Raw genomic sequence first — 16158 nt, 5'->3', positions numbered from 1 at the left:
TAATAACGTGCTTCTAAAAAAAAAAAAAAAAAAATTAACGTGCTTCTATCACTGCCTTCATCATGGTCATCCCCTCCTTCATTCATTTTAGTATGTTTTCTACCCAACCTTGACACAACTGCTTTGAAAAATACTTTGATCAAATCAATGATTCTAATTTTCCTAAAACATTAATTCTTTGACCTGTTAGCAGTTCTTGGCATTGTTAACCAGCAGTCTTCAGATAATATCCACTCTTGGGGTACATGAAGGAATTCAACAGAATCATTTTCTTTACATCCACATGTTCTTCCTAAATTGATCTCTGAAAATTACCTCTCCTTTCAGGGTAGACTTTATCAGTAAAAGAAAAAGGCAATACCTCTTTACCATCCTAAACCTCACGAGGTTTTATCTTCCCAGTGGGAAAAGTCCTTCAAGTTTCCGAAAAGGGACAATTTAAAATGTTGATACTGAGGCCTGAATGCAAATCTCTTTCCAGTTTGGGGGGTCTTTTTTTTTTTTTTTTTTAATTAATTTGACAGAGTGAACAAGTGAGAGCACAAGTAGAGTGGCAGGCTGAGGGAGAGGGAGAAGCAGGCTCACCGCTGAGCAGGGAGCCTGACATGGGGGCTCGATCCCAGGATCATGACCTGAGCCAAAGGCAGACGTTTAACCAACTGAGCCACCCAGGCGCCCCCAGTTTCTAGTTATATGTGGTGAATAAAATTGGTAGAGCTTTCTCTAAAGCTAATTTATTAGGGATACATTTTGATGAAGACCATATGTTTGGCCTCGATGCCAAAAAGAGTTATGAGATGAGGGACGCCTGAGTGGCTCAGCGGTTGAGTGTTAGGTTCAGGTTGTGATCCCAGGTCTGGGGATAGAGTCCCACATCGAGCTCCCTGTTAGGAGCCCGCTTCTCCCTCTGCCTATGTCTCTCTCTGTGTCTCTCATTAATAAATAAATCTTTTTTTTAAAAAGTTGTGAGATGAGTTCAAAGAGGTATTGGAGAGAGTTTTGATTAGAAGGACCTGATATAATACAGCTTAGGCAGCTGTGTTTGAAAGAAATACTATAGAGTCGCATGTCAAAATGAAGAGCACAGTTGTGAGATTACCACAATATTCCAGATGAGCACAGGAATGTAGATTAGGATATAACAGTGGAAGTAATGAGAACTTGATACTGGATGTATTCTGAAGGTAGAGCCTCCAGTTTTACCAGAGGACTGGATGTAGCATGTGAGACAGGAGACCCTGAGTTTCCATTTACCTACATGAGGAAAACTGATGACTCATCTTTAAATTAAGCTCTCCCCAGGTATTTGCAGGATTTTCATATTGAAGAGGGAACAAATTACTTTTTTTAACCAGATCGAATGATGTGTGTGAACCCATCTAGCTCTGCCAATGAAGATCATATGCTATAGTAGAGGGCTCTTCACATGCAGGGGCTTCCTCTCTTCCCTGCCACTCAGACTGGTCCTGCAAATAGCCTCACCTTGGAGAAGACACCAGGTCTCAGATTCTGCAGAAGCAAGCATTCTCTGTACTCTTCATTTGATATTCCTTAGTTTTTCAACTCTTTTACCTGTTTGAGAGTTACAAGTTTCAGATGTCTCCTAGATTTGTCGAAGCTGGAGTTTGCAGTTCCTTTTCTCATTCTCCTTATTGCTTTTGGGTGATTTTTTTTTTTTTAAAGATTTTATTTATTCATGAGAGAGAGAGGCAGAGACACAGGCAGAGGGAGAAGCAGGCTCCCTGCAGGGAGCCCAATGTGGGACTGGATCCCAGGACTCCAGGATCACACCTTGAGCTGAAGGCAGACGCTCAACCGCTGAGCCACCCAGGCACCCACTTTTAGGTGATTTCCAAAAGAAGAGAGAAGTGACTTCACTCTTCTGTCTCCAAACTGGAAGTAACTACACACTAACTTATCACACGCAAATTATCACTGCTTAGAACTTCAGCCCCCCAGCCCCCTCTCAGAAAGCATTCCACAATTACTTCATGCACAGGATAAACCAAAAGAACACCTGCATGCCCCCTACAAGGTACGCCCCCTACAGACACAAACTGCCTTGGTCTTCTCTTCATCTCCCCAAAATGCTCACTGTCTCAAAGCTGCTTCAAAGGAAAAAAAAAAAAAAAAAAAAAAGCTGCTTCAAGGAGCCAAACTCACTCTACTGAGCACAGTGCCTCCATGCCTTTGACCAGCACTGAGATGTTGCCCTCAGGCTGAATTCAAACAGAGACATTCTGTTTGCCACTCTTCACATTATGTGAAGCCATTTCTAAAAGGATTGTTATATTAGAAATAAAAGATCAGTCCTGAAAACTGAGGCTGACAGTTAATATAACCTGAAACTTAGCTTTGAGCTTCCAAACAGGAAGCTTTTCCTTTCAAAGCCAAAGGAAAACACAACTCATAATACCACATGGTCTCTAGTTAAACTGGTTATGTGCTTGCTTTTACAAAGCAGGCTACTAGTATTAAGTTCCACATGGAACTTAACCATGTGTGTCTCTCTTGTCTGGAGTATTAGACCAGTGGTTCTCAACCAGGAGGGATTTTGTCTCCCAAGGAACATTTGGCAACGTCTGAAGATATTTTTGTTTGTTGCTACTGGGAGTGCTACTAGTATTTAGTGGGTAGAGACTAGGGATTCTGCTACACATTCTATAATGTATAATGCACAGGTCAGACCCCACAAAAAAGAATTATCTGGCTCAAAATGTCAGTGTTGAGACTGAGAAATGCTATCAGGTAAGATGGGCTCCTCTTAGGGCTCGTGCCTTAAAGGGCCCTGCATACCACAAATACATATTTATCAAAGAGCATGTAGGTGCCTTTATCACTCAGCACCTGCCAGTCAGGGCTGGGATAGTACAGCCTCTAAAACCTTAAATATTTAACATTGTGACCAGGAAAATCCTCCACACACTTTGCTCTTTGTCCTTGAAACAAAAAGTGACTATGTCCAAATTCCATGATGATTTGTGTGTTTTGCCACTGCTAATGTCAAAGACAGACACGCTTCAAAGTATGGGAGAATTTGAGTGGCAAAGGCATGTCAGTGAGAGAAAAACTAATTTATTTGTCAAATCCTTCTCAAACACATGTAATTCTTGCATAATGTAGTATTGTTTCCTAGCAAGGAGAAAGAGTAAAAGGAGCTAGTAGCATTTATACAATTACACATCCCTTAAAGAGATAAAATAGAATATGAGGAAAATCAATTTTTAAAGAGATAAAAGAATCTCCCCAAACAAAAGATATCCACTCACAAATTTGAGGTATCTAAATTCTAAAGTGAATAAAGACAAACTCATACAGACTCATTCTAGTAAAAGTGCTGTGAACCAAAGATAAGTAAGTGCAGAGAAGAAAAGACACATTCTCTTTAAGGGTGTAAAAATAAGACAGTTGACTTTTCAACATAAACAAAAGAAGCCAGAACACAATGTAATGATATGTTCAAAACAGTGGGGAAAAAACAAACCACCAATTTAGAATCCTATCCCCGGTGAAAATATCCTTCAAGAGTAAAGATAAAGAAAGTTGTGTTGGCCAAACCACTCAGGGCTTCTGATCATTAAGAGAAAGGAAGCACACAGAGATTTCCACATTCAGCTCTCCTTTCTCCCTGAGGTCATTTTCCAACCACAAGTAAAGGAAAGTCATGTAAACAGCAGATTCACTAGAAGAAACAGAGACCAGCATGCAAGGTTGTCAAGGAGATTAGGATCTGAGGAAGAGTACTGGAGATGGGGAAGCTGTCAAACCCCAAATCTATACAAAGGCACTCCCATGGGTCCTTGGCTGACTGCCACGGTCCATGGGGGATGCATTTTGAGGGGAAAATGGTACCAAATGCTGACCTCATACTTCCTACCTTTTCTCTGAATCTTGGCTCCCTACAGAGTTTTGAAAACTCTCCAGTACCTTCAAAAACAATTTTTTTTTTCACTTCAGCCTCCTTTTTTATTTGTTCTCAGAGGGAAAGTTGATTCAAAGCCACCTTGTCCACCATTGCTAGAAGCAGAATTCTTTCTATAAAATATTTTGGAAAAGAAAATGTTAAAGGCCTAAATAAATGAAGGAATATGTCATGTTCATGGATTAGGACACTCAATATTGAGACGACACAATTCTCTCCAAAGTAATCTATATGTAATACAGTCTCAATAGGAAAAAAACCCATATGAGGGTGAGGGGTGAAACTTGCCAAGTTGATTCTGAAATTTGTAAGGAAATGCAGAAGACAAAAATAGGCAAGACAATTGTGAAGAATAAGACAGACACTTGCTTTTCTGGGTATCAACATTTATTTATCTATTTATTAAAAGGCACTGTGCAGAGGCTACAGAGTATGAGAAGTTGTTAGCAATTCGTTATGATCAATACAAGGCTCTGTGTCAGATACTTCCCATGCTCCAGGGCACATCCTCTAGGCCTCCATTTTACCCTAGCTATTACTGCTCTGGGATCTCAGCCTCACCTCTTGTTTGATGCCCTATGGCTTCTTGGCTGTCCTAATACAGGGTTCATATGGGAGACACATATGTGGGATCTGGAAATATGGGGGATACTCTATGGGGGGAACCTCTGGTCAGTGGGGGCCCTGAGCTAGTAGAAACCTGGTCTTCTCGTTCATACCTCAAATAATTTGGAGGTGCATTTTACATGGCTCTTCGAAGGCCCCAGTGAGATTGAGCCCAAGTTTTCCCACCGCAGTCACAGGTTGAAAAGGCCCTCTTCTATTGGTTTCTTCTCTTTCTTTCCACTCTGCTCCATAGGATCATTTTTCAAGTAAACTATCTTCTTTCAAGCCCTTGCCTTAGGCTCTGCTTTCTTAGGAGTAATCCAAGCTAAAACAGGCTTCATATTCAGAAACCCTACAAACCAACCAGGGAAGGAAAGATATGCAACCCCACAGAATGACAAAAGTCCTGACAGGTACTTTACAAAAAAAAAAAAAAAACGGTCAATGAACATTTGAAAAGATGCTCAACATTTCAGAGGTCACTGCTGGTATTACAAGTATATCAATGTGAAGAAAGGGGGTGTCACTGGGATTTCTGTGGTGCTGGCTGCTTATGTGTTTTTCAGCTATTGTAGTTCTTACGAGAACCTCAAACGTGAACGGCTACACAAGTACCACTGAAGAGGGCCCAGTGTGGAAGCACGTTTGGCATTCCTGACCGTGACTTTTGCCTGGCATCCTTGAATCCTTCCATTGCCTAATTCACAATTAGTATCCAATAAAAGTTGACTGGTACTTGAGAAAAAAAAAATGTTCAACATCATTAACAATCAGGGAGAAACTAAGAAATCTACTTCATACACATCAAAATGGCTAAAGTAAAAAAAAAAAAAAAGTTCTGTTGTGTAGATTATCTGTTATTGTAGAAGTTACCCCCAAACTTAATGGCTTGAAACAAGAAACATTGATCTCATGGTTTCTGGTGAGCTGGGTGCCTCTCAGAAGTCATCTGGATGTGACCTCCCCAGGCCTGCCTGGAGAGAGGACCCACTTCCCAGCTCACTTCCGTGGCTGCTGGAGTCGTCCAGGCTTTGGGCCTTCGGGCCTCTGGGAGCTAAACTCACCACATGGCTTTGCTCCCCGCAGCGGGCGAGAAAGCACGAGGGGATGCCCAGACGAAGCTAGTCTTCGCGTAACCTCGTGCTGGAAGGGACCTTCTGTTGCGTCATTATCTTTTTATTAGACGGGAATTGCCGACTCCAGCCCACGAGCAGAGGGAGGCGCTCCCGCAGGGTGCACACAGCAGGAGGCAGAGATCACGGGGCCTGCCCAGGGGCCGCCGCCACGGCGACCACGTGCCACAACTCCCGGGCTATGCGTTAACACTCCTGCTTTGGAAAATGGATTGGCATTTTCTAGGTGTTGAAGACCCGCTTAGTACCTGGCACCTCTACACCAGGGATACACCCAGAGGCCTGTGAACGCGTGTGCACCAAGAGCTACACACGAGACGCTCGCGGCAGTAGCACTTGTGCCAGCGCCCCGGGGGATGCCCAAGGTCCCTGGGCGCCAGCGTGGATAACTAACTCCCCAACATGCCGAGCATGAAGGCTGAACAGCCCAACGACTGAAATAGGGGGACCATCACAAACACGACGTTTAGTGAAAACAGAGCCAGACACAAAAGGCTGCATTCTTGGCCCGGCCGTGCGTGCGTGCGCGCTTCAGAACACGGACAAAACGAAGCCGGAGGACGGTTCGAGCAGGAGGCAGCGACCGGGAGGGGGAGCGGCGGCCGAGGGGACCTCGGGTCAGGGGTCAGGGACAGGGAGCAGTCACAGGGCTCAGCTCCCAGACAGCCTGCCTGCCCCACGTGGCTGCAGTGAGCAGCTGCAAACACCCTCGGTCCACCCACCCACCCCCACCACCCCAGAACTTCAACGAAAAGGTCAAGGGAATTCTCGTCCTCTTTAAATGGAATGAATCTTTCTTGGGCCCAGAAAGAATTATTTATCAGGTGTTCATGGCACTCGGGGCGCCTTTACGGGGCCCAGCCGTGCTCTGAGGCCCAACAGACAACTTTCTTCCTGAAAGCGCAGTTTATAGGCCAACTTCAAAGCCCAGGTCCTCAGAGCAGGGCACGAGGCTCCAGTTTGGGAGTCGACATCAAAGGGGCAGGCACAGGTTGATCTGATGTCAGGTGGACAGCCGCGGGGCTGCAGGGGGGCCTCGGAGGATCGCGGGGCCTGGCCCCTGGAGGGCTCAGGGAGGCAGCCGGCAGTGGCACGGCCTTGTGAACCCCACTTCAAAAGCCCTGGACCATTTTTACCTGCCACAAGCACCTGTCTAAAATGGCAGACAGGGGCTCCTGGGTGGAGCTTGCCTTCAGCTCAGGTCCTGGTCTCATGGGTTGTAAGGTCGAGCCCCACGTCGGGCTCAGCAGGAGTCTGCTTGGATCCTCTCCCCCTCTGCCTGCCCCCCCCCCCACCTGCTCACTCGCTCTCAAATAAATATTTTTTTAAAAAAATAAAATGGCAGGCCGACAGTGGAGGGCAGCAGACTGGGGATAACGGATGACCCCAAACCTGTTTATCCTGTGGAATGAGGGAAAGAGGATGGTAGAAATGTGGGAGAACCACCTGGAGCCCTGCTGCTCCAGTAAGGACTATACATGAGGGCAAACCTGCGCGGTGAACTTCGGCGGGGTGCTCCCACAGGAGTGCTCCCACACCTGCAGCAGAGTCTGAGGATGATCTCATTCAGTCCCCAGGATCACCCAGTAAGGGAGGTACTTATTCCCACCTTTCAGAGGAAGAAACAGAAGCTTAGGAAAGTTCAGTAACTTGCCCAAGGTCAGAGTTAGTAAGGGTGGCTTTGAATCCCACACTCCCTGCTCTTACCTACTACTCGAGGAACTTATAAAGAGGGCGCTGGGGGTGCTCTCTGGGGGCTAGAGTAGAAAACACCCAACAGAGCAGAGCAGAGCAGGGCAAAGTTATCTGAAGAAAAGAAGAGGCTCCCTGGCCAACAAGCCTTGACTTTCTCTCATTCATTCAACACATTGCTTAGCCCCTTCTTGTGGCAGACACCACTCTGGGCCCTAGGGGTAATTTAAACAAGACAATACCCTTGCTCTCATGAAGCATATATTCTTGTGAGGGAGACAGGCAATAAGTAAACAAAGAATAAGAATGTGATATGTATTAAATGATCATAACTTTAATGCAGGTAAATAACATACATTTTTTTTCTAGCGCTTCCCATGGGGTCGAATCTGTGCTTAGCCTTTTCTGTGTAATAACGTTCGATCCTCACAACAACTCTACTGAGGTAGTTGCTAATCTAAATCTTTTATAGGTGAGAAAACTGAGGCATGAAGAGGTTAAGTAACTTGCCCAAGGTCACGGCTGGCCAAATGGAGCAACCAAGGTTAGATTCCAGGCAACGTGGCTCCAAAGCCTGTGCTTGTTACCTCTGCCTCCTGGCTGCCTCCTTTCCATGGTGTCAACCTGCTAATAGGAGACTGCCAGCCACAGTCACAAAGGAGAGAGCACCTGAGTGGTGATGCATCTTGTTCATCCCGTGAGAGGAAGCCCTGGGTCCAGAAACATGAGCACTGGGTCTCGGAATGGAGCACCCTACAGTGGAAATAGGACCTCAGCTGATGCAGCTCAGAGATACCAGGACTATCCAAGATTGCCCTGGTCTCAAGACTGCCAGGCAACCTTCCAACGAAGACTTGGCCTGGGGAAGGGTGTGTGTGTGTCAGTGAACACTAGTGGCCTGGCAGTTGGGTTCTTACCCAATTTTCTCTGTCTTCTGAGCCCAGTGAGTATAGCCCTGAGAAACAGCCCTACTCTTGGTGCTATCAAATCTGGTTTCCAAGCCCCAAAGTCCAGGGACAGATGGCCGGGTCAAGCATGCCATGGTAACCCCTCTCTGTGGGATCTCCAGGAGACGCTTACAGTCAAATCATAGCCATGATGGCAGCTTCCATGTGCTAAGCACACATTACTCACTAGGCACTCTCCCGTAGGCCTCTCTGCAGGCTATCCATGAGCTCACGGCTCTCACCAGAAGCAATTCTATTTCAAGTGACCCAGAATCCAGGGCCACAGGGCACTTCCTCTTTCCAAGGTAATAGTAGCCCATGTAATGGTTAAAAGCTCTCTGGAGTCAGATACAAACTCAAACTTCTACCCAGTTGCTTACTAGTCATGGAGCCACTGTGCCTCAGTCTTCTCGTGTGTAATATGGGAATAAGAATACCTACCACCTGGATAGGCTAGACTATGTAACAGGATCAAAGAAAGCCTAAAATCCCAGTGGATGGATAAACCAACATTTATTTCTCACTCCTGCAAAGTTAGCTGCAGACCTTGGGGGCCTCTCCTGGGGAGTCCCTCCCAAGTGGAGACTTAGGTCCAGTTACAGTTATCTTGCATCTTATGGCTGCACTATTTAGAATATGTGTCTCCTGATGGCCACTGCAGGGAAGAGAAAGCTGGAGAGAGTGCACAAGCTCTCAAGTGCTTCAGTGTGGCTGAAGGAGAACGAGGAGAGGATCTTGCAGTAGACAGTCTCCAAAGATGGCCACTGTCCATTCCTTCCATTCCAGTACGTGCATGCCACTCCACCCTTTGGGAGGCAGAGTCTATTCCCTCTCCTTTAATATCCTTGCCTTGTTCAAGAGAATGGGGAGAAAGTGACTCTATGCCAATTCCAGACCTGCCAGCTCAGATCCAAAGTCCAACCACCCTGAGACCTTCCTGCTGTAACAAAGACCAAGCAGCCACCTGGACAGACCATGTGGAAAGATGGAGATGCCCAGCCAGCTCCTACCTGGGGTGCCAGACACGTGAGTGAAGAGCCCCTACTTGAACATCCCATGTCTGCAATCACTACACAGAGAAAATCTGCCCAGCTGAGCCCAGTCCAGACTGCAGATCATGAGAAATAAGACATGGTCTGGGGTCAGTTTACATTAACAGAAAGAGGGGTGTGTGCCTGAGGCAGGGGGAGGAGACCTAGAGAATGTGTCTGAGCCCCATAGGGAGGACCTGAGTAGGAGCTCTAGGCAGCTTCTCCCCAGAGTAAACCAGAGCACACACAACCCTGTTTTGGGGCCCGTGAGACACAAAATTAGGGAGCGAAAGATCTCCCATTCATGTATAGATGCAGGCTGGGGTTGGCCAGGGTGAGCTCCACAAAGACAGTCCCTCATCCAGCACTTCTGGGGTCTGCAGCCTGGGGCGGGGGCTGCAAGCTAGGCATCTCTCCTGGAGCACAGGGGCAGTGGCCTCATGGCCAGAAAGCATCAAGAAGCTGCAAGTGGAAGTGCTCCAACTCGACAAGACTATTGTGAACTGATGTGAGATATGCCTGGGGACTCCCTGAAATGACCAGAGAAGACCTGGGCAGAGGACCCGCACTGTGGGCAGAAGGGGGCAGAGGCCATGAAAGCTGCGCTGCTACTGTCATTGGGACCTCATATGTGCCCACCTGTCTAGGAAACACAGTCCCAGGAAACACAGGAACAGCAAGAAGGCCTGAAAGTGACAGAAAATGATGGCGTGTATGTGAAACCCCCTTGCAGGCTCCCACAACTAGGCAGGGGGAATCTGAGGAGGGCTGGTCTTCCCACAATTGTGGGCAGAGAAGGTACCCAAAGAACTGCTTATTAATGTGATTCTGACCCTTTTTTGACCTCCACGGGCCATAGTCTTCTAAGGCTGGGGGTTTGGCAAGGACCCTAGAAGGGTTTTGCTGAGATGCCCAGAGACTACATTCTCTCGGCATAGGACCCAATTTTCCAGCTCCTCCCAGGGACAATTCTGCCTCTGAACCTGGATTCGAGACCTAGGAAGGAGATGCTTTCTAGATCCCAGAGGCTTCCAGAGGCAAACAGGGATTTGGACCAACAGTGAGCCAGGGACTCAGTCAAAGGAGGCTGCGTGTCTTCACGGGGACAGGAGAACCCCTGCTATGTGTGGGGAAAATGAGACTCTGTGGAAGCTTCCAGGGCCCGGGGCCAGGATGGTGAGAGGAACCACTGCTACAGCCCACACAACTAGCAAAACGCCCCAAGACGTCGAGTCAGTTAAGGATAGAGATGCGGCTCAGGGCTCTGGGAAAGCATCTGTGACTGATTAGTGATGTCAACCCAAGGGCTGAGGACAATGGAAGCTTCATGTCTGACTCTGTGACCTCAGCTGAGGGACTGTGTCTCATTCCCCCTCGGTTCTAAGGCAGCGTGTGGGAGAAAGCTGGCAGCTGAGCAGTCAGGAGCCCCTTACTCACCAGGCCAAAACCCATGTTTATCGGGAGGAGCCCTTAGCAAGTGCTTGCTGGCTCTCCACATAAAAAGTAAAAAGCCTTTGAGGAGCTCAGCTGGGAAGCCTCTTCTCTGACCCCTAAGCTGTACCCAGTGAGCTCAGAGAGGTCCTTTTTAGGGGCTGCTCCAAAACACAGCCCTTCCTGGGCTGGTCCGCACCCTCCAACCACGCACGACCCGCACCCCTCACTGTGCAGGCAGGTCCACCCCCACCCGCACCCCAGCTCCAGCCTCATCTGCATTTAACACCCCTTGTTGGGCTGTGGCAGAGAATACTCCACAGACTCATATTAAAAATGCCCTTTAAAATTCAAAAGCTTTGAACTAAAGAAATATCTCGAGAAGTTTTCATGGAAAGTTCAGCTCCGCGGGTTCAATTCACTACACTTAGATGCACCTTTTCAAATAATAGGGAAAAAATGTAACAGGGTCAGACCCAATCAATATGCTTGTTCAAACAGAATTGCAGGGACTGTGATGTGCACACATTTTGTACTCTGCCTTTGTACCCCGCCACTCGCTCTGAAGAAAGGTTTCTTTGCTCGGAGAGCAATGAAAGTGATAGCCTTTGGAGTGGAGGCGGCAAAGCAACGGCGTGTTTACGGGCCCGGAGAGCTGCCATTTCTCCCAGCCACCCCCGGCCCGGCCTGGTCCCTTTGTTCTTTTTATAACGGCATGAAGCCCACGTGAGCCAAGTCCCCCTGCGCACCCCGGCGTCTGATGCGGAATCAGAAGCAGGGGGCTCCCAGAACTTGCCTACCATGTCTCAGAAATGTGATTTGTGGATTAGACAAATAATTTGCTGCTTCTTTCCCACCCTTGGTGCGAACACAAAAGGACTTGCCACGGAGTACAGTAACCACGGGTGGAGGAAAATCCTAAAGACCAAAATGGGCCCCTGTCTAGCTGAGCCAACGTTCAAAACCACTCCCACCCCTGCCATCCCCAAATTGACTTTGGGCAGGTGGAGGCTTCCCTGGCCTTGGCCTGCAACCTGTAATGGCCAGGACAATTCTAGAGAACCCAGTTTAACTGAAGACCATAGCAGAGGGGGTAGAGGGAGGCAAACAGGCTAAGGGAAGTTTCTACTCTCACAGCCAGACACAAAGGCAGGCAGAAGAATGATGGGGAGCAAACAAAAGGTTTTCAGCATCTGCACTAGTCTGGGTACCTCCACTTCACGAGCACTCGTAAGTGTCCGTACGCCTCGGCTTTAATCACTGAAACAATGCCCTGGACGTGTTGCGAATCTGGGCAGTTCAGGAAGCTAAAGTGGGGATTATTCCCAACCCCCATTTCAGACGAGATCCTACAGTGTTCCCATTGGTTCCTGCTAAAATGAGACCGACATCCTGGGCTCGACAGGAGCCCAGGTTAAAGTTACGACCCGGGAGGGGATGCTGCAAACGGATGCAGGAGCAGCTCGCTCCCATTTGTCCACCATGATCCCATTGTTCCAAACTCTGCTCAGAGAAAAAACCAAAATAAGTTAAAATAAGTAAGCTAATAAATAAACTCCGCTCAGACTCTGTGGTCCTGGTTAAGAAGCAAAGCTGGAAGGGTCAAGCCACGTGGGGTTGGTTTTCGGAGCGGTCCTCACCTGGAGGGTCCCCAGCGAGCACGTACTTTCACAGATGGCCCTGTCTTACCTCAAGTCACGAATCCTCTTGTGGGGGTTGTGGGGGGTGGGGTGGGGGTGGCAGGCCATGCTGCCTGCTTCTACATGATGTGGCTGGAGCATGCCTTTTCCACACCACACGTGCTCTTCATGGAGGCCTGTCATGCTCTCTGTAGACTGAAGTTTGGGTGACGATTGTTATAGAAGAGGCTATCCCTTCTCCTGGCTGGGGCTGGAGAGAACAGAGTTGCCACGCTGCCTCCTACACAGGATTGTACGTGTGAAACAGAAACTGAGACCAACAGTAAGAAAACTGTGGACGTGTTTTCGCTGAACAAATGTCTATGTCTACAGACGGCCACCCTGTGTGTAGGGGGTATTGGTTTCTGTATCTTTTTTTTTCTTTAACTTTTGCACTCGGTTATTGAGGAATTTCTGCCCTCTCCCTTTGCCCACCCCCCCCAACCTCTTTCATCTGTTATGGAGATATCTCCAAGTGATGCTTGAAACCAGAGTGTTTTTTTATTTTAAAATTGAAAGAGAGATCAGTAGCTAAAAAGCAGCAGTGTTCCCTGTTCAGAATACTTTGTAATCTATCCTCCCCAGTTTAAAGAGTTGGAAAGTCACCCTACACCCTGGGTGCTCTCCTTGGTAATAGAGAAAAACTGCCATAATAACAAAGTTGGAAATATACACATCCCCAAACTCAACTGGCCTCCTGGCTTCTGTTTTAAGCCTACATCACAAGTCAAAATGAATCAAATACAAATCCAGTTTACAATGGTCCGTCACTAACCCGCCTCACTGGAACGAGCCAGCCGCGTGTGGGTTGGAAGAGGTCCCGTGGCGTCCCTTCTGCTCTCCTGGATTGCAGTCTGCCTGCCAAACCAACCCCACGCAGGAGTCCGCAGCCTGGCAGCCGCTCAGCCGGGCTGGGGTGGGTGGGGGGCCACCGCGAGCAGCCACTGAAGCCCCGCCAAGGGCCCAAAAGCCTTCTTCCCCTGGACCTCTAGAGTCAATCAAGTGTCAAGGAACTGTCAGCAGGAGAAACTTTTCATAGGTGAACACAAGCAAGACCGAGAGCTGACACTGGGGATTTTCCAAAGAATTGGAAAAAAACCAACACAGGCCGCTCATGAGAATACAGCCAGCAAGAAGCAGGAAGCATATCAGGTTAATATTTTAATCTGTACATCACAATTTTTTTTTTTGCAAACCATTACACTTTTATTTAAATTAACTTTTTCTTGCAAAATATTCATTTCATTTTTCCAACAAAATCTTATAAAGGCAAAAATAAAATCTTATTTTGGCAAATGTCATGAAGTTGATACTGGCAGCATATGGAGTTAGTTAAAAATAGACAGCAGTTTCTAAATATAGTTAAGATTTTTTTTTTTCCAACCATAGTCAAAGACAAATTTTCATTTAAAGTGTGGCCCCACCCAATGGAGGTTTTTTGTTTGTTTGTGTGTGTGTGTGTGTGTGTGTGTGTGTGTGTGTCTTTCCCCTAAGACATCATTTTCTGTATGCAGAATATTGTGAGCTCATGACTTAAATAAAGGGCCACAAACACTGCGCCTGGCTTGGCAGTCCGCTCCTCACCTGGGCCTGGAAGTGGAGTCAAAGGCCTGCTGCTGGCCATCAGGGATGTTGGGGGCACGCTGCCTGACCTCCGGCCGCCAGACCATGTCCTGGGGAAGCTGACCTAGGTTCTCCAGGGCAGGCAGCAAAGCCCGATCACAGCCTAGTGTGGAGTCAGGGAGCTTTAGGTGGACACCACCCAGTGTGAAGTTTATTGCTTATGATACAATAAAAGGTGCTTCCTCTCACCTTTTCTGTGTTTCAGAGTGTGTATGTATACATATATTTTGTTTGTTTGTTTGTTTGTTTAATTAAAGCAAACTGTTCTGTTTTTCTCGAGAAGAGCCTTTTGTTGAGAGAAGCTCATGAACAGTTTGGGAGCCAAATCTCTTGAACACACTACTGCCCCTAAACCAAACCCAAGGGCCAAGGCACAGACCTGGGCTCCCCATGCCACCCTGGTGGAGTTTCCCCCTCCAGGCTGGTCATTTGGCCAGGTCAGGGACAGCTGACCTCTACAGCTAAGGACCCCCTCTTTCCCCAGATAGCCCACCAATGAACCCAACACCGGGCTCCCCTGGAAGCACAGATCAAGTTCAACCTTCACCTGAGTTCACTGGATGTTGGACTGGCCTCCGCCCGTCCTGCCCTTCTCCCCCACCCACACCTACCACCCAAACAGTACCTGAATCTGTATTGTGCAGCTCCAAAATCCTGCATCCTCACCTTTCCAGCCAATCAGCCCTTGAGGTGAACGTTATAAAATATATTCTGATTCTAAAATACAGCGTCAGTATTTTACAGTGTGTATCAAAAGTGCCTTTGTCATATGTAAAAAGGAGTCTGGACTAAAACAAGTCAGGGTGGGGGTGTTAGGACCTAGGCCTATGGTGAACACCCCACAGTTGCTGGGCTGCTCCTTCCTCCAGCCAGAACCCCTGCTGAGCTGGAAGGGATTTCCTTGAGGGGAAGGAAGATCAATCTTCTGGGAGGGAAGTGGTTCCACTGGGCCCCTGGCTCCAGACTTCTCCTCTGCACGCTGGGTCACGGGTCAGTCACTGCCTGGGCTGGCAAAAAGCACAGGACACAGTGAGAAGTGCAGGATCTCACACCACATCTGGGGAGCAGGCAGGGGGCATGTCTGTACACACACAATAGGGGACAGGGGACAGCAGGCTGACAAGACAGAGCAGCAGAGCAGGGGGCTGGGGCAATGCGGCCGCTGCTGGGGGCCCTCAGCTTCTAGGACTCATGGGCACTTGGCCCCACCCTCTCTTCACCCCCACCACTTCTAGAAAGTTTTGCCAGATAGACACTGGCCCCTAGATTGGGTCTCTGCCCTGACAGGGCAAACGGCCTGAGCAAAGAGGACTCTGGGGTCCAGTTCTGGCCCTGCCCTTCACTCACTAAGTGACTCGGTAACGCTCTCAGCCTCCATGAGTCTCATTTTTTAAAAACAGAATGGTCACACCCACCTCCTAGTGAAGATTTACCCTAACAAGAGGACAAATGGAAATGTGGATGCACTCCGGAAAAAAGCATTCAAGGCCTATCTCGCAACTATGGGGGTGTCCAAAGCTGGGAGGACCGGGGGGCCTCTGGCCTGCGTCTCTGTGGCCTGGGCTGGTGTTACCACACTCAGATCTCCGGGAGAAATCCACACCCCTACTGTGGCCCCAACACGTCCCTGTGGCCTTGACGAAGGACGCGGCTGGAGCATCTCTCTGTGGTTCTTCAGTTACGGGGTCTCTAAGGCATACTTTCCAAGAGCCCGGCCTAAGCAGGCCAATCCTTTCCGTCCACCCTCAGGTGGGCAGGGCACCAGGTTGGGGGACACCTGATGAAAAATCACGAATCCCACCCCCAGTGCACACACACTCTGTCCCTCCCTTCTCCAGACACCTAGAGCTCCTGGGGGTGGCCCAGATGAGTCCATGGTGGTGACAGAGAACAAAGTCTCTGAGCTTGCACTGTAGGGGTTCAAACCCTGGTCTGATGCTTACAGCTTCAACTCCTTGGGCAAGTCCCTCAAGGTCTCTGAGCTTCATTTCCTCATTTATAAAGTGGGTTAAGTATCTGCATAGGATGGTTGTGTGGGTTGAAGGAGATGCTTAGCACAATGCCTGGCACATGGCAGGTACTCAATGATGCTAA

At 48.2% G+C, this 16158-nt stretch overlaps 1 protein-coding gene across 15 annotated transcripts in view; it reads right to left on the bottom strand.

Moving 5' to 3' along the window:
• Positions 1 to 13589: 13589 nt before the first annotated feature.
• PLEKHA7 (pleckstrin homology domain containing A7) overlaps positions 13590 to 16158 on the bottom strand; it is a 219175-nt gene continuing 216606 nt past the window's right edge. For 14 of the 15 annotated variants that reach the window (XR_013361948.1, XM_077866328.1, XM_077866331.1 and 11 more), the window contains one exon: positions 13590 to 15071. Coding sequence is in view for 4 of the 15 variants with exons in the window: in XM_077866331.1 (XP_077722457.1) it covers positions 15049 to 15071 (23 nt within the window). In the remaining 11 variants the exon portion in view is untranslated. The remainder of the gene's footprint in view (positions 15072 to 16158) is intronic. The other variant, XM_077866333.1, reaches the window with a different exon arrangement.

Source organism: Canis aureus, chromosome 23 (genome assembly GCF_053574225.1).
Source record: "Canis aureus isolate CA01 chromosome 23, VMU_Caureus_v.1.0, whole genome shotgun sequence".
Lineage (NCBI taxonomy): Eukaryota > Metazoa > Chordata > Mammalia > Carnivora > Canidae > Canis > Canis aureus.
The sequence above is the reverse complement of the archived record's forward strand: the minus strand, read 5'-3'. Positions and strand labels throughout refer to the sequence as shown.